The 18,231-nt window shown below is 41.6% G+C and overlaps 1 protein-coding gene across 9 annotated transcripts in view; it reads left to right on the top strand.

The window, feature by feature from the left end:
* pde1a (phosphodiesterase 1A, calmodulin-dependent) overlaps positions 1-18,231 on the top strand; it is a 601,233-nt gene that overhangs the window by 473,115 nt on the left and 109,887 nt on the right. For all 9 annotated transcript variants that reach the window (XM_063052036.1, XM_063052037.1, XM_063052040.1 and 6 more), the window contains 2 exons: positions 2,564-2,677; positions 15,246-15,428. In XM_063052036.1, coding sequence (XP_062908106.1) covers positions 2,564-2,677; positions 15,246-15,428 — 297 coding nt within the window. The remainder of the gene's footprint in view (positions 1-2,563; positions 2,678-15,245; positions 15,429-18,231) is intronic.

Raw genomic sequence — 18,231 nt, forward strand, 5'->3', positions numbered from 1 at the left:
CAGTATTGGTCTTGTTGTGCTCTTGTTCCTCCAGTTAAGTGCCGTCCGCTCTATGTATCAAGAGAATTCTCCTTCATGATCCTGACTGCAGTTTACATACCCCCAAAAGCTGATGTTAACCAAGAACTCGAGATATTCAAACAAGAAACTGCCCACACCGACACATTCCAAATCATAATCGAAGAATTCAGTTGTGCTTGTTTGAAGAAATCTCTGCCCAATTATCGTCAGCATTTAACCTGCAGCACCAGGGGATCCAACACATTCAACTACTGCTATACGATAATTATGGAAATTTGTCATTCCATGCCAGCCTCTCTCATGATTATTCAAGGACTCAAATAGTCCTTCCAGGTGAGCCAACACTTCACTTGTGAAATGCTGGATTTGTTTATTGTGTCCAGTGCCCCTGAATTAGCCTCGTCCATATTGGTGAGACCCATCATAAATAGGGGGACCATTTCATAGGGCGTCTTCACTCTATCCATCAAAAATGGAACTACTCGGTGGCCAAATATTTTAATTCCAATTCCCATTCCCTCTTCAACCAGTCAAACTGGATCTCCTTTTTAATGGGTGCATCTATTTTGAACAAGCAAACAAACTTTAACAGGTATGGGCCTCCTGTGAAATAAAGACTGGTTCTTTGCTAAGACAATCAAATGCATGTTCAGTACAGGCTGAACATTGAAATCATTACACCATAATGAACAAGCAGTAGAAATTCCATACATTGAGTCAATTTAATCACATGTCATGATCCCAGCTGGCATTTTTGGCAGTTATCCAATTGGATCTTCTATCTTTGATATTTACGTAGGTCTACCATGAGGACTCCAAGTTTACTAACGTTCTGTTTCAGAATTTCTACATCAGGTTATATTGTTCTACCTGTAATGAATATCTTTAACTGAGGTTCCTTGCTGTGCAGTAATTTGCTAAGCCTAATAATGACTGCTTCATTCTCAGGGCTGGATTTGTTCACACGATAGAAGTTGGATTTACATCAATGCTCTAGAACTTACCTAACTTCCAACAGAATAAACTAACGGATTTTCTCTGATGGAACTCTGTTTTGATAAATGCAGACAATATTTAAGGCTCTTATTGTTAGCCGTAAGGATTAATGTTGTTTCATTTCAGAAATCTAACTATTATTTAGCCATTGCCATAGCGCAATGACTCTTAATTAATATTTGTGTTCAAATTATTAAGTGCATTTCTCTTTGTGCAGTACTTGTATGTCACATAGAGGCTGTTCTGCTCCTTTTTAAAGAATTGATATTCAGGATGAAGGTAAACCAGATTATTATGTTTAGGCAGCAATTCACCTGCAAGACGGTTGGGGTCATCTACTATATCCTGTGCCCCCGGTGTGGCTTGCTGTATATCGGTGCTCCCCGTGTGGCCTCCTGTATATTGGTGACACCCGACGTAGATTGGGAGACTGCTTCACTGAGTGCCTTCACTCCGACCACCACAAAAAGCAGGATCTACCAGTGGCCACCCATTCCTGTTCTGACATATCAATCCATGGCCTCCTGTATTGCTGCAATGAGGACACTCTCAGGTTCGAGGTTTAACACATATTCTGTCTGGGCAGCCTCCAACCTGATGGAATGAGCATTGATTTCTCAAACTTCTCGTAATTGCCCCCCTCCTTTCCTTCACCATTCCCCATTCCTCTTTCCCTCCCTCACCTTATCTCCTTACCTGCCCATCACTTCCCTCTGGTGCTTCTCTCCCTTCCCTTTCTTCCATGGTCTTCTGTCCTCCCCTACTAGATTCTCTTTTCTCCAGCCCTTTACATCTTTCACCAATCAATGTCCCAAGTCTTCACCCCTCCCCCTCTCCCGGTTTCACATATCACTTACCACCTTGTACTTCCTCCTCTCCTCCCTACACCTTCTTACTCTGACTTTCCTCTTCCTATCCAAGTCTTGAAACATCAACTGTTTAGTCCATAGATGGTGCCTGGCCTACTGAGTTCCTCCAGCATTTTGTGCGGGTGTTGCTTTGGATTTGCAACATCTACAGATTTTCTTGTGTTTGTGATATGACGCTGAGGTTCAGTCCTCAGCATTCATTGGTAATTCTTTAGAATTACTTTTTGAAGTTGAGAAGAATGGCATATACTTGAGTAGTTTGAAATAACTCAGGGAATAATAGTGTTAGAACCTTGAGCTTGGATAATATTGCGCACACAGTGCTTCCATATGCAAGTTTAAATAGAACTGTTCGATATCTTCACAGTACTGTAATATTTTTCCTGTGATTTGACACAATCAAGTAGTAACAAGATCCATCATCATAATAAATAAGTAGAAGTTCCTCCTTTCTGATTCAAATTTAGACTTCTTATAGAAACTTTTCTGGGATCAGACTCCAGAATGTCTTTAGAGGAATGTCAACTGTTTGTGAAAAATATCCTCATTTTTCAAGTTTGTTTCTCAAAGTTGGTAAAACATTTATATCCATTTAGGTTAAAGTCGTATAAAAATGGAAAAATTATCTGTCTTTGCGGTGGTTAAAAGATGTGTAATATAATCTCTTTCCATTTCAGGCTACGATGTCTTGTGAAGCAACTGGAGAAAGGCGAGATCAACGTGACAGATTTAAAAAAGAATATAGAGTATGCAGCCTCAGTGCTTGAAGCAGTTTACATTGATGAGACAAGGTAAGTTATCATCTTTAAATTCAACACCCTATAGTGATTTGCATGTGATTTATACATATGCTTTAATACTGTACTAATTTTTGTGTATTTAACAAAAATTACATTACTGGTTACAAAATGGAAACAAGTACATTTCATTTATAGCTCAGACTGGGAAGCCCTTGTTCCTTGAGTGAACAAAAAATACTTGCATTGAAATGAAGGCGTAACTTATTGTTTTACTACAGGTATGCAGCAGGACACTGACTACTTTCACACCAACACTGAGATCTTTTTTGTACTAAAAATAATAATTGGAGATCAATTGTAGGTTTGTACAACTTCTATAATGGACAGTGTGTGCGTAAAGTTCTCTGAAATAGAATATTTTCCTTTTGAATTCCTGTGTGTGTAATTTGCATGATAGGTGGTGTACATGGGTTTCCTGTTTCGTCAACTATTGTAAAAACAGCAAATGAAGATGGTGCACTGAACATACCATAGTAAAAGAATCACAACCAATATAAACCATTTGTTTTACATGTGAAAATCTAGCATCAAGACATTAGAACTAAACTTAAATTTAGCCATTTATAGTCAATCGGTAGCGATGGCCTACTCAGTTTTCATTACAGTGAAGTTCAAAGGAAAGCAACATTGGAAAGCTAATATAACAGGAGACTAGTGCAAATACATTCTATTGTTAAAGTCAGGCTGACTGAATCTCAAAGTTTTATATACACATTCCATCATAAAGTAAATTCCCTATGCTTCCTGCGTTGGTGTGTACAGTGGAATGAATCTGTTTTCCACAAATCTCATGCAAACTTAGTTGCAAAGTACTTTTTATTTGGGAAACTATAAACATTTTTCATAGTACCTTTATTACAATCTCTAACTTTACTTAATTGCCCTCACATAGTTCAATATTTTATTTGACTGTACTGTCAATTCTTAACAACAAATTTTGTAAGAGGAAATACTAATGCCCTTACCAGTTAGGCATGCACAGGCAAGAACCTCCCAGTCTCCACTCAGCTAATAGGAATCACCTGCCACTCATATCCGACTCATCACCTGCAGCCTATTTAAACCCAGCTGTCATCCACAATCCTAGCTAAAGTGAGCCCATGGACACGAAGCGTGGAGCAGCCGGATCAGGCCCACAGTCTCAGCCTCAGTTCATCACACAGTGGTGTAAAACAAAGCTCACAGACATGAAGCCTGGAGCAGGCCACAGCGTCCGCCTCAGTGCTGTGGAGGGCAGAGTAACATCGCATAACAGTGAGCAGAACCAACTCCTAACACCTGGCCTCTTCAATCCATTCAACCCGGCGTTAAATTGTCCAAATATTTGGTCATTCCACACTCTAAGACTTAGACCCTGTTGCTTCAATACACTCTGGGTCCTAAAGCCTGCCTTCATGTTTCGGCCCATACCAAAACTTTCTAAGTCAGCTTGGCACTTAGATCAATCCCACCTCGCTCTTGATTTAGGTTCAATCTTGCTTCAACCACTTCTCCTCGAACGTGCCTCGACCTTGCTCCAAATTTGCATCACACCAGCATGCCTCAACCTTAGAGTCAGCTCACCTTCACTTGCCTCTTCATTGTTTGCAGTGATTGTTTACCACAATTTACCACAGAAAATCTGCTATCTAAATTATTTAGTTGTATTTCTTGAATTATGAACTGCCAGTAAGCTGCCACCCATCTTAAAACCACCTCTACATTTCCCAACAGAGAGATCTCTCTCTTGACTAGGTGAGCTCTGACCCATGCCACTGCTAACTAGCATACAAAAGAACCATTTGCAATAAATATGAGGAATTTATCACTGTGATGCGCCAGGTTTTCAACAACACAGGAAGTGGAAGGGAGATAGCAGGTTGTATAATTTACCAGTGTCAAGACTCAGTTTGGATTCTGGACCTTCACAGCGGACTGTAGCTGGAATGCGGAAATGCTGCTGGCCTATTACCATCACAGTTTCTCAGAGTGTTGGAAAGATAAACTATTTAGCTGAGAGAGTTCATCACTCGAAAACCTCGTCACTCTGGCCCTCCGTATTGACAAGTGTCTTATGGAACAACCCTCCAGGTCATCAGCCAGAACCCCAGTTCCATTCCCAGAAACAATTCAGGCTGCAGGACCTTCATCAGCAACACCTCCAGAACCCACGCAGATTGGGAGAGCTCATTTAACACTGCAAGAGTGTATCCACGTATGTGATTACTTAGGGTAGCTGATCACCCGGATTACCCATACATCAAGTGCCCACTGCGTCTGGGAAAATGGCATCACCAGGTACAGATGAGGGGCCTTCTATCAGACCCTTGTTCTAGCGCTATAGCCCAAATCATTCTCTATGTCCTCTTCCACACCCCAGTGGCTCCCTGTGTACTGGTGTCTCGGGTGGATTTCGGCACAGCAGGCATTTTTCTGGACTGGACTCTGTGTCAGCCATTGATGGATGACCATTCAGGGTCTGGGATGTTCAGGATGCACACACGGTCTGTGCATATGAGCTTCGGAGAGCACCGTGCATCCATCCATCTTCTCCTTATTGAGTCCGCCAACACTCCCTCATCTTGAGTTACCCCTGGCTCTCCACTCACAATCCTCACTTCCCATGTTCATCCAGTTCACTGCTGAGCTGGGGACCCACTTGCCTGCAACCTCATTGACTTCACACCGTAAATCAGTGGAGATGGAGGAAACCCTCGACCTCACCAAACTCCCACCATTGTACCTCAGCTTAGCTGTCGCTTTCAGTAAAAGGGAAACCAGCACTCTGCCACCTCACAGACTACAGATCAACCTCTTCCTGGCCATGCCCACATCCAGAGATCATCTGTTTTCTCTCTCCCCTTCCATGAATGACTGCATTGCAGAGGCCCTACAGTACAGCTTCATTTGACCAGCCCAGTCCTCAGCTGGTGCAGGTTTCATCCTTGTCAAAATGAATAATGAAGGTCTCCAAAACTACATTGACCAATGTGCACACACAATAAAATCACCATTTAGAATTACTACCCTCTCCCCTTGATAGCTAGAGTGCTTGAAACATTCCACAGGGCTCAGATCTTAACCAGACTGGGTCTACAGAGCCCATATAACTTGATCCGTGTCTGCCAGGGGATGAGTGGAAGACTATGTTCATTACACCCAGAGGCCACTACAAATACTTGGTGACGCCTTTCAGATTTTCCTATAGATCAGCCATTTTCCAAGCCTTCGTTAACAATATCCTCTGAGACATGCTACACAGTTATGTGTTCATCTATATCAATAACATTCTCACCTTCTCCTAGGGCACCGAAGACCATCTGTTACATCTGTTCAGTCCTTCAATATCTCCTTGAAAATCATCTGTACTGCATGTCAGAGTAATGTCCGGTCCACAACCCAATTGTTTCCTTCCTGAATTACATCCCTTTATCCCACGGCATAGCTGTAGACCCAGAAAATGTGTGTGCCATTGTTGAATTGTCCCGACCACGCATCCTTATACAGCCAGCATGCTTCTTGTGCTTCTCCAACATCTACTGTCATCTCAGCAGGAACTACAACCAAATTGCAACTCCTCTCATCTCCCTAACCAAATCGCCTACCTCACAGATAACTTGGTCTGCTACCATGGACCACACATTTGTGGAACTCAAGAGAAGCTTCACCAATGCTCCCATTCTCCATCATCCAAAACCCTCTGTATATTTTTGGTAGAGGTGGATGCATCTGACTGGGGTCTTCCTCTCCCAGCAAGGACTGGATGGGAAGATACATCTTTGTGCCTTCATCTCATGCATTCAACTCCACACAGCACCATTATGAAGTAGTGTACAGGAAGCTATGTGCCATTAACTGGGCCTTGGAGGAATGGAGACATTAGTTTATGGGAAACACTGATCCTTTCCTGATCTGGACTGACCACCAGAACCTCATAACCACACAACAGACCCGCCAACTCAACCCTTGTCAGGTTCACTGGGGCCTCTTCTTCAAGCAATTCAACTTCACCATCTCCTACTGACCCACCTCCCAGAACACGAAGGCAGATGCCCTGTCATGACAGTTCAATCCAGCTGAACCAGAAATTCACACTCAGCCCCATTATCTCAGATACCCCAATTGTCTGAGATCTTGAAAACCTGATCTGCCAGGCCCTACAGCCCAAGTCTATTCCAGCCGACACACTTGAGGAATTTCATCACTGATTGGCCACCTTCTAATGGGGCCATCTTGATCATGCCAGTGGTGGACCAGTTCTCCAAGGTGGCCCACTTCATTGTCCTCCTCAAAATTCCATCAGCCACTGATTCGCCAACATGTAGTTCACCTCCACAGCTTCTCTCAGGATATTGTGACGAACCAGGGTCCCAATTCATTTCCTGCTTCTGGCAAGCCTTCTGCTCCCTCCTCCACACCTCAGTGGGTTTTTTCTTTGGTTATCATCTACAGACCAATGGTCAGTCCAAAACAGCCAATCAGCAGTGGAGAAATTTCTGTGATGCTTCTCTGCCTCTAACCTTTCCACATGGAAGAAATATCAGCTCTGGGCTGAACTGCTCCACAATCTACACACCTCCTCTACCACAAGTATATCACCCTTTGAAGTGCGTCATGGCTATAAATACACACTGTTCTCCACAGAAGAGCCAACAGTGGTGGTCCCATCCACCAGGGCCCTGGTCCACTGCCACCGGAATGCTTGAAGAGGGCTGAAGGGCCATCTTTCCTGCCAACTATGCCTACTGTCGCCAGGCCAAATGCCAGTGGCACCCACCAAGGCTACTCCAATCTGGTGACTGTGCCTTGCGTCCACACGAGATCAGCCCCTGTGTACTGACGCCAGCAAGCACTCGTTCCTGTTCATTGGTTCCTTCAAGGTAACCCATCAACCCAGTCACTTACTGCCTTCAACTGCAACTGTCTGTCAGAATCTCACCTATCTTCCACATGTCTTGCCTCAAGACCATTGTCCACGGAACACAGAACCCACCTGACCCTGCATCTCTAGAACACAGGATGGTGGAAGGAGGGCCAGTGTAGGTGGTTTGCTGGTTGATTGATTCATGTCATCGTTGATTGGATGTGCAGTACCTGGTCAACTGGGAAGTGTACGACATGGAGGAGAGGTCTTGGGTGCCGTCTAGTTTTATTTTGGATCCATCGCTCATTGAGGAGTTCCACCAGGGCCATCCACATCATCCTGTACTGTCAGGTCCCAGCCATAGAAGGGAAAATCCTGTTCGGCCTGCAAAGTGAGGCACCTCCCAGACTCCACCCAGATAAGAGGATTCGCCTGTCACTTGTTTCCAGCTCATCACCTGCAGCCTATTTAAACCCAGCTTTCATCCACATGCCCTGTTCACCCATCGAACCAGCCAACCTCAACCTGTTGCTCCATGCCTTCAGTTATGCTGGTGCCTGTGGTGTTTAATATCTGTTCTCTCTTGTTTTGTGGTCACTTATGGCTTGCTATTTTTGCTGTCTATTATCAAAGTTATCATTCATCACTTGAGTCATTTCCACTGCTCTTCTTTTGGATCAAACCTACTCTACATTTCCTGATATTACTTTTCTTTCTGTATACACTTCTTATGCTTTTCAGATTATTAGAAGAAGATAATTCTCTCCCTAATATGACTGTGTTATTTTGTATGCAGAACCATCATGAATACAAATAAGGAGTATGTTGAGATTGCCTGATTACTGATGTTCTTCAATTGACATTAAAAGTTATGAGCCCAAACACTAGACATATTGCTACTTTGAAACTCAGTCCAAGGTTTATAGGAAATTGAGTGTCCTTATTTTGGCCAATAACTTGGAAGAGATGATGTTCTATCACCTGTGACAAAAGAAATTGGATTTGGGTTCTTTGGAATTTGGAAGAATGAGGGGTAATCTTATTGAAATACTTAGAGTCTAGGGAGACATGATGGGGTAAGTCTTGAGATGTTTACATTGACGACAAGTAGGACATAGTTGGAAGGTAAAGGGTCAGTCATGTAAAAATAAGCTTTATACAGATTTTTTCTCACAGAAGGTCGGGAATCTCTGGAATTCTACATCTTTCCTGTAGGATGGTGACCAAAGCCATAGAATACTCCAAAATTAGGCTTCAGCAATGATGTATACACTATTGCATTCCAACTCCTATACTCCATGCTTTGATTCTGAAGGCCAATATGTCAAAAGGTAGAGGAGTGGTCTAAGCACACATCCCTGACGTGTACTAGCGCTGATTATTAACGAGGTGGAGATGTTATTTCTGATCCGCACAGAATGCGGTCTTCCAGTGAGAAAGTTGAAGATCCAGTTGCAGAGGGAGGCGCAGAGGCCCAGGTTTTGGAGGTTTTGATCAGAACTGTAGGAATGATTTTGTTAAACAGCGGCCAGACGTAGATACTAGTGTCATCAAGGTGATCCAAGGCCATGTGAAGAGCCAATGTTATCGCATCTTCTGTAAACCTATTATGGCGATAGGCAAATTGCAGTGGGTCCAGGGCTTTGCTGAGGCAGGAGCTGATTCTAGCCATAACCAACTTCTCAAAGCACTTCATCACTATAGATGTGGGTGCTATGGATGATAGACATTACAGCAGCTCATCCTGCTCGTCTTGGGCACTGGTAAGATGTTGCCCTTTTGAAGAAGGTGGAAACTAACGACTTTAGCAGTGAGAGATTGAAAATGTATTTTAGCACACCCACCAGTTGAGTGGCACAGGTTTTCGCAGCCTTACCGGGTACACCATCGGGTTCTGTCACCATGTGGAGGTTCACCCTCTCGAAAGATGCTTTGATGTCAGCCTTCAAAACAGAAATCACAGGGTTACTGGACGCTGCAGGAATCCTCATAGCTGTGGCTTTATTCTCCCTTTCAAAATGAACATGAAGGGCATAGAGTTCACCTGGCAGTGAAGGATCACTATCATTCACCATGTTAGGTTTCATTTTTTAGGAAGCAGTAGCCTGCAAACCCTGCCAGTGCTGATGAGCATCCAATTCTGCCTCTAACCTCAATCGGAATTGTTCTTTGCTCTTGAGGTAGCCCCCTGTAAGTCAAACCTGGATTTCTTGTATAATACCGGTGCACCAGACTTGAATGCCACAGATCTAGCCCTCAGCAGACTACGAATCTCCTCGTTCATTCACGACTTTTGATCCAGGTATGCACGCTATGTCCCCATAAGCACACACCCATGCACACAGGTTTTAATGAAGTCAGTGACAACTGTGACATATTCATTCAGGCCTGAAGACTATCCAATGCACCAACTCATAACAGTCCTGTGAAAACCCCTCCACCTCCTTTGTCCATACCTTCTTGGTCCTCTCTACTGGTGCTGTGGTATTCAGTCTCTGCCTATACTCAGGGAGAAGGAGTACAACCAGATGATCAGACTTTCCAAAGTGTGGACACGGGACGTCACAGTACGCACTCCTGATGGTCGTCTCACAGTAGCCCAGTGTGTTGGCTCCTCTGGGTCCACAAGTGATATGTTGGTGATAATTATTTGGAGATTTTTGCAAGGTGGCCTGGTTAGAAACCCCCAAAATTATGGGAGAGGCACTGAGTTGCTGCCTCATGATTGGCTGATTAGATATTTGCATTAACGAACAGGTGTAGGGGTGTACCTAATGAAGTAGTCTCCGAGTATATATTGGGTAGAGCAGGGAGCTAACCACACATTCTTGAGGTGCACCTGTATTGATGTTCAGTGATGGGTAGATAGTGTTAACAATCCTCAGTGTGAGTTCTGACGATGAGGAAGTTGAGTATCCAACTGCAGAGGGAGGAGCAGAAGCCCAGGTCTTGAAGCTTGATGATGAGTTTGAATCAGATGATTGTGTTGAACACTGAGAGGTAGCTGATGCACAACAGCTTCATATATGGTATGAGTTTCCGTTGTCCAGATGACCTAGAACTGAGTGAAAGACCAGAGAAATTGCATCTGCTATGGTAATGGGCAGATCCAGGACATCTTTGAGACAGGAGTTGATTGGCACCATAATCAACTTCTCAAAGTACTTCATTATGGTTGACGTAGGTGCGAAGATGAGCACTTGGGAATGGGAGGGAGAATGTGGCAGTTGAATAATAGATGTAGGTGGACGAAGAGTGGAGAAGTAAAGATGAGAGAGTGATGGAGCAAGATTGAGAGAGAGAAGCCGAAAATCAAAGGTTACCTCCACTCCTCCCATTTTTATCTTCTACCCCTCAACAACCTATCCCCCAAACTGCTTAACTTCATCCCCCTCCCCTTCCTGGTTCTAACCACTCACTATACATACAGTCACCCAGAGGCTTACCCCCTTCCCAACCACATCACCCTCCTCAGCTAATAGTTTCCATGATCACTTCCTTTATTTATCCAGCTTTGGTAGTCCTTCAAGTAGTGTTCCTGCTTATATCTCTTCAACAGCTGTCTCCAACCTTTCCACCCCACATACCCCAACCTCACTCCATCTGCTCTCAGTTCTTTCCTCCTTCCATCTATCATTCACCACTAGTCCCCCACATTGCACAACCTCCTTATTATCTTTCACCCTTCATCTGTTCACTAATTGTCCTTCTCCCCATTCTCCTTCTCCTCTTTATATTGGTCACCTCCCTTCTCCATTCTCTGTACTGGTGCACTGTCTTGACCTGAAATATCAGCAACTCCTTCCCTCCCACAGATATTGCTGAGTTCCACCAGTAGACTGTTTGTTGACCTCTTCCTGCTCCTACTTTCTTTAGTCGTCTTGTTATCCAAGTTTTGTTTCTTCAGATACTGCATCTAATGATATTAACAGTTCTACACGTCATTTTAAAATCAATTTTAATGTCACTTAGAGGAAGGAGCTGAATGTCTTTGTCTCCAGCCACTTTTGCTAGAACCAAGGAGCATTTGATGTCATTCCTGGTCCGAAATGATACCAAATATTGGAGTCTGCAAATGGGTCTGTGATGCCACCAAAAGTTATTTTCAAGTTACTGCAGAGAATGTGCCAGTTCTCAGAAATACATATCTGTGTAAACATAAAGAAAGGTTATTAAATAAATTTTCATATCAAAAATTTTCTTGTAACTTTATATTGAAAAGATATAATTTTCACTTCAATGATAAAGTGAAGGAATTCTCCTGCGTGTCTTTTGTACATAAATCTCTTGAGAGAGGAGGTGGGAGGATATTTTTTGACTGAAGTTCTTTCTCAAGGTATTTGTTTTCCTTGTTTAATTCACACCAAATAGGTCACACCTACATTTTCTAGACCTTGTGACAGCAAGGTGAATAGGAGGTGTGTATTGAATATTGCATGCTTAAATCTTGTGGCTCTTTTGTAAAGCACAATATTGCAAGTTAATAGCTGAAACCATGGAAGTGTTACCTAGGAAAGAATTTTAAAATAGATTATATATATATTACATAGTGCAGGATTCAAAAGCAAAATCCTCTAAGTTGATGGAGCAAAGAGAGAGTCAGAATCAGGTTTAATATCACCGGCATTTAATGTGAAATTTGTTGTTTTGCTCTGGCAGTACATTGCAAAACATAATACAGCTTGAGTACCCCTTACCCGAAATTCCCAAATCCAAAAAACTCCAAAATCTGAATTTTGTTTAAGTGCTGACATGACCTCACAAATGGAAAGTTCCACAAGATGCTGTGAAGGTTCCCAGATGTTGCAAGGGATCTGCGCACCGCAGACAGTTCTGAGATGTGACCTCACATATGCAATGAACAGGATTTAATGACAAATAGAAAATTACTGCATGAAGTGAGAAAAGATCCTGATTGTGTATCATCAGGGTCGCAGTAAACGTGTATCACTTAACAGTGTGCAAATCATGAAACAAGCAAAGACCTATCACTATGAACTGAAAACTGAAGGTAAATCGAAACAGGATATTCAGCAGGCTGGTTGCAGAAATTTAAGAAAAGGCACAGCATTAAGCTTTTAAAGCATCTGCTGATAATGAAAATCTAGCACCAGAAAAGTCTACGATGCTAATTGTTTTTATACTTTACATAATAGCATTAAATTTTCAGTGTCGCCGATGAAAATCTAACACCAGAACAAGTTTATGCCTTACATAAACCTAAAAAAAAGTATTATACAAATGTAGTGTACTGTAACCTTTTAATCAAAACACAGCATCGTAAGTGGAGGGTGAATGTCTGCCATCGTTTGTTGTTCAACAGTTGATTCAGGTTTTCTCCCGATGCTGCTGTGCTGCTTTTGTTACCCTGCACACATTATGCTTTTATTATATTGATTTAATGTAATAATTCTTACTCTTAAGTACAGATACAAGTGTAAGACAAATACTGCTTACTGGTAGCACATAAATTCAAAGTTAGAAATGATGGTGATCCCAAATTATCTCAATATATATACCAAACTCTGAAAAAAATCCAAAATCCAAAACATTTCTGGCCCCAACCATTTCAGATAAGCAGTACTCAACATATAATTAAAAAACTATAAACTACAATAAGAAAAATATATAAAATTAAATTAAATAAGTACTGCAAAAAGAGAACCAAAAAAAGAAAAAAAATAGTGAGGTAGTATACGTGGGTTCATTGTCCATTCAGAAATCTGATGGCAGAGGGAAAGGTGGTGTTCCAGAAATGCTTGCGTCTGTCTTCAGGCTCCTATATCTCGTCCTAGAGGGTAGCAATGAGAAGAGAGCATATCCTGGGCAATGAGAGTCCTTAATGATGGATGCTGCCTTTCTAAGGTATCGCCTTTTGAAGGTGTCCTCGATCTCGGGGAGGCTAGTGCCCATGATGGAGCTGGCTGTTTACATCTTTCTGCAGTTTTTTCCAATCCTGTGCAGTTGCCCCTCTATACAAAACAGTGATGTAACCAGTTAGAATGCTCTCCACTGTACATGAAGAAATTTATGACATACCAAGTCTCCTCAAAGTCCAAATGAAATATACCCGCTGTCGTTCCTTTGGAATTGTATTAATATGATAGATCTTCAGAGATGTTGACACCAAGGATCTTGAAACTGCTCACTCTTTCCACTGTGCTCCATTGTTGAGGACTGGGGTGTGTTCCCTTGGCTTGCCCTTCCTGAAGTCCACAATAGATTTCTTGGTCTTACTGATGTTGAGTGTGTGGTCATTGCTGCGACACTACTCAACCAGCTGATCTAATCTATATTATTTTTTTGTCACCATCTGAAATTCTGCTGCAATAGCTGTGTCATAGGCAAATTATAAACACAAGAGATTCTGCAGATGCTGGAAATCCAGAGTGAGACGCACAAAATGCTGGAAGAACTCAGCAAGTTAGGCAACATCTGTGGAAATTAATAAACAGTTGTTGCTACCTAGATGGTGCTTCTTCAACCTGAGAGTCACCTCATCATGGCAAAAGAGGAGGCCAAGGACTGACATGTCAGAATGAGAATAAAGATAGGAATTAGAATAGTTGGCCACCAAGAAATTCTGCTTTTTGCAGATGGAGTGGAGGTGCTCAACACTGAATCTACATCAGGTCTCACTAATGTAGAGGAGCCCACATCAGGAGCACCAGATACAATAGATGACCCTAACAGATTAACAGGTGAGGTCTTGTCTCACCTAGCAGGGCTGTTTGGGGCCCTGAATGGAGGGGACAGAGGAGGTGAGTGGACAGGTGTAGCACTTCAGCCGCTTGCTGGGTAAAGTGTTGGGAGGAAGATTAGTGGGAAGGGGCGAATGGACAAGGGAACCACAAAGGGAATGATCATTAGCAAGTTTCTAGATGGTGTTCGAGCTGTGCCTAGGCACACAGTTATGGGTGTAGAGAGAGCTAAGCACACATCCTTGAGGTGCTCCAGAGTCAATTGTCAGTGAGGAGGATATATTATTTCCGATCCACCCTGACTGTGGTCTCATAATGAGGAAGTTTCAAGGATCTAGTTACAGAGGGAGGTGCGGAGGCCCAGGTTTTGAAGTTTGCTGATTAGTACTGAGGATGTTGAACACTGATGGTGTTGAACATTGAGCTGTATCCTGACGTAGGTGTTACTATCGTTCAGCTGATCCAAGGCCGAATGGAGGTTGCATCCGCTGTAGACCAATTGTGGTGATAGGGATATTGCAGCAGGTCCTGGTCCCTGTTTTGGTAGAAGCTGATTCTGGCCATGATAAAGAGATTCAGAAGAGTTTGATATAATACACCAATATGCAGTTGAAGACAATGACATATTGCAGAAAGTCATTATGTCTTTATTGTTCCCATTTATATATTGAATGGAACTGTATGACAGCACATTGACTGGGAAATAAACTGGTTTGATTACTGCAATATCAAATACATTTATAAAAAGTTACTGTGCTCGATAAGGAGGAAGAAGCATAAATATTTTAAAAATGATATTGATTCTGCATAACGCATAGTTTTAACTCATTCTGTAGTATTGATCACAATAATAACAGTCCTGAAATGCTATTTTTTTCAGATAGCTCATTTGATCTGTGTATTCAAGCCACATTCTAAAAGTACTCAAAATGCAGTTTATGCATTCCTGTTTTTTTAGAGCAATCAAATGTAGACAGTTTTGGTTTGACACTCTATTCCTTGTTTTCTTTAACAGACGTCTCTTGGACACTGAGGATGAACTTAGTGATATCCAGTCGGACTCTGTCCCATCAGAGGTTCGAGACTGGTTGGCATCCACTTTCACAAGGAAGATGGGAGTGTTGCAAAGAAGGCCAGTGGAAAAGCCTAGATTCCGCAGCATTGTTCATGCTGTTCAAGCTGGCATTTTTGTAGAAAGGTAGATGGAAGCTATGCTATTTGTTTTGACCACTATCTACAATTATTAAAAATAGAAAACTACTTAACTGGTAAAGGTAAATATAATTGTTCTTAAGTTTGCAAAGCATTTCATAGATATCAAAATATAAAGGAGTAAAGGGCTATTCAGCTTATCCTGGGCTCTAAAACATTAAAATATTCAGTCATATGGCCTTGTAAAGATATATTTCAATTGTAATATTGTCAACTCAATGTTTCTTAAAATAATTATGAGTGTATGATCCTGAAAAATTAATCCCACAGTGCAGTTTTATATTTGTGTATCAAAGGATCATTCTTTCCTTTTTTCAAAATTATTTTGCTTTCTTCAGGTTCTAATCTAATTTACTGCTCATAATGCGTTAAGACATACCAAACCATGATTCGGTTGAGTTGTTCTCTGATCTTGGCAATCCATATGTAAATGTTTCATCACCATTCGAGGAGATATCATCAATGCATTGTTCACTTGTGACGAGACTCTCGCCCTATGTCACAATTGAGTTTCTGTAATGACGGCCAATTAACTGCTTGAGAAGTATATAAAGGCCAAGCATTCGGAGGACACACCATAAGTGAACACCATACTTAAGATGTCTCCTCGTATGGTGACGTAACGTTAGCAAATGGATTGCCAAGATCGGACAACAACTCAACTCAACTACTAACCAGCTGAGCTACACAGTTATTTCCAATATGAAAAGTGTTGTCCAAAACCAAGACTTTCCCCACTTTAAGTAAAGTTGAAATCTGATCTTACGAAATATTTTTAAAAAATTCTCAGCTCCTCACAATATAGAAAAATTAAAATCATCAGTTATAATGATTTTTTGAAGCATCAAGTGGAAAGCACGATTTCCTGGTCAGTCACTGCTGACAAAGAGCAGTGAGGGGGGCTTGGTTAGGTTGGGCACGATAGTGAATGGGCGAAAAGTCAGGTGGGAATTCAGGCCGGGCTGAATCAGCTTTGGCAAATTTGCTTTTGTGCAGGGAGATTAAAATATATTTGGTGAAGATAAAAAATAATGAAGTATATAGAAGATCTGGACCTGAAGTGACTTGGAATATTTTACTAATGTAAAAGTGCAATATAAATGTAATTATTACAGAAATATTAATGACTTGACTTTCTGTGCAGCCTGAATGGCCTACTGGGTATTTCCAGTCCTTTCTGTTTTCAGTTCAAATATTTACATTTCAATGTCACTTTCCTTTTTAGGATGAACTAAATGTTCATGTAGAGAACCAGTGATGCATAGAAAATATCTTGGAAATATTTATCTTAATTTTAAATATTGAACTAAACATTGGATCAAGTCTTGAGAGAAATGAGAAAAATAAACTTTATTCAGCATCTGGTCTGTCATTCTGGAAATGCAATGACTCTGTTGAGTTGGAGTGAGGCCTGATCACCAACAGAAATTAATCAAGGGCTAAGTCTCTCTGGCAAAATTTTACTTCAGCATTTATAGAGGTTGTTGTGAAGCATCATATCTTTAAATATTATAAATATTCTTCCCAGTACCAGGGCAGTTTTGTTATGAGGAGAGACTGGAGATGTTAGGTCTTTTCTCCCCAGAAAGGAGGAGCCTATGGGGAAAGGAGTTATAATTGAACTATATAAAATTATATTGGGCATAGGTCGTGTTGACTGAAGGAATCTTTTCTCCAAGACATAGGTAGATAAAATTGGAGCTCATATATTTAGGGTAAAGGGGAAGAGATGCAGAGGGGTTATGAGAAAGAAGTTCTTCATCCAGAGAGTGGTACCAATCTCGAAAGCACTGACTGACAGACAGAATGGTTAGAGCTGGGTTGGTGACAGCTCTTTAGGAATGTCTGAATGAACACTACAATCACTTTGGCAAGGAGAGTTATGGACCAAGTGCAGAATGATGGGGTTAATGTGGAAGGATGCCCACTTGTCACCATGAATGATTTGGCTGAATGGCCTGTTTCCATGCTGAATGATTCTATAGCTACTACGTTTCCAAACAGCTTTTTATGAAAGTTAAATAACGCCCCTGTTGTAACAACCAGAATTCTGTCCCGTTAGAGTCAAGCCACCGGCCATTTACAAGATTTGCTTCTTCAGTTTAAAATTAAATGTTCAGTAATAATGTTTTCCAGGCTGCAAACAATACTGACAAAGCTGGCATTTAGACTCCAATCCTAACTGTCCTTGAAATAAAGGATTACTGAAGACTGTGTGGTAATAGTGCTCTTGGGTAGGAAGTTACAGTGTTAAGATTCTGTAACCAGGAAAGAGTTTGTTTAATGTATTTCCACGGCAATGTGTAGCATGTGATATGGAGGGGAACTTGCTGGTGGCAGCCAATCAGAATTTGCAGTGAAAGTTTATATGAGGCTGACAATTACCACAGACCCATATTTGAATAATATGCCCACAGGAGGGAAAACCATTGTGATGCAGAACAGACAATGTGATGCTAGTTATATCTGCTTAATTTAGAGGATTTAACAAGGAAGTAAATTTAGTCAAGTGAATGAGGCTAATCCCCATGGAGATTATATGCAATACAATCTTGTAAACATATATCCACAAAGTACATATGGGCTGATTATGGTTCCTTTGGAGTTTAGAAGATCATTGTGATGTGAAGGAAATTGCTCTCATCTGCTTGTGCAGGTCAGAGTTGCTTATTTAGATCATAAGACCTTAAGACATAGAAACAGAATTAGGCCATTTACTGCATCACCTGATCACCATCAACGTGACAACTAATATAAACACTCGCCCTTCTCAATTACCGAGCAAATTG

This window comes from Mobula hypostoma, chromosome 6 (genome assembly GCF_963921235.1).
Source record: "Mobula hypostoma chromosome 6, sMobHyp1.1, whole genome shotgun sequence".
NCBI classification, from domain to species: domain Eukaryota; kingdom Metazoa; phylum Chordata; class Chondrichthyes; order Myliobatiformes; family Myliobatidae; genus Mobula; species Mobula hypostoma.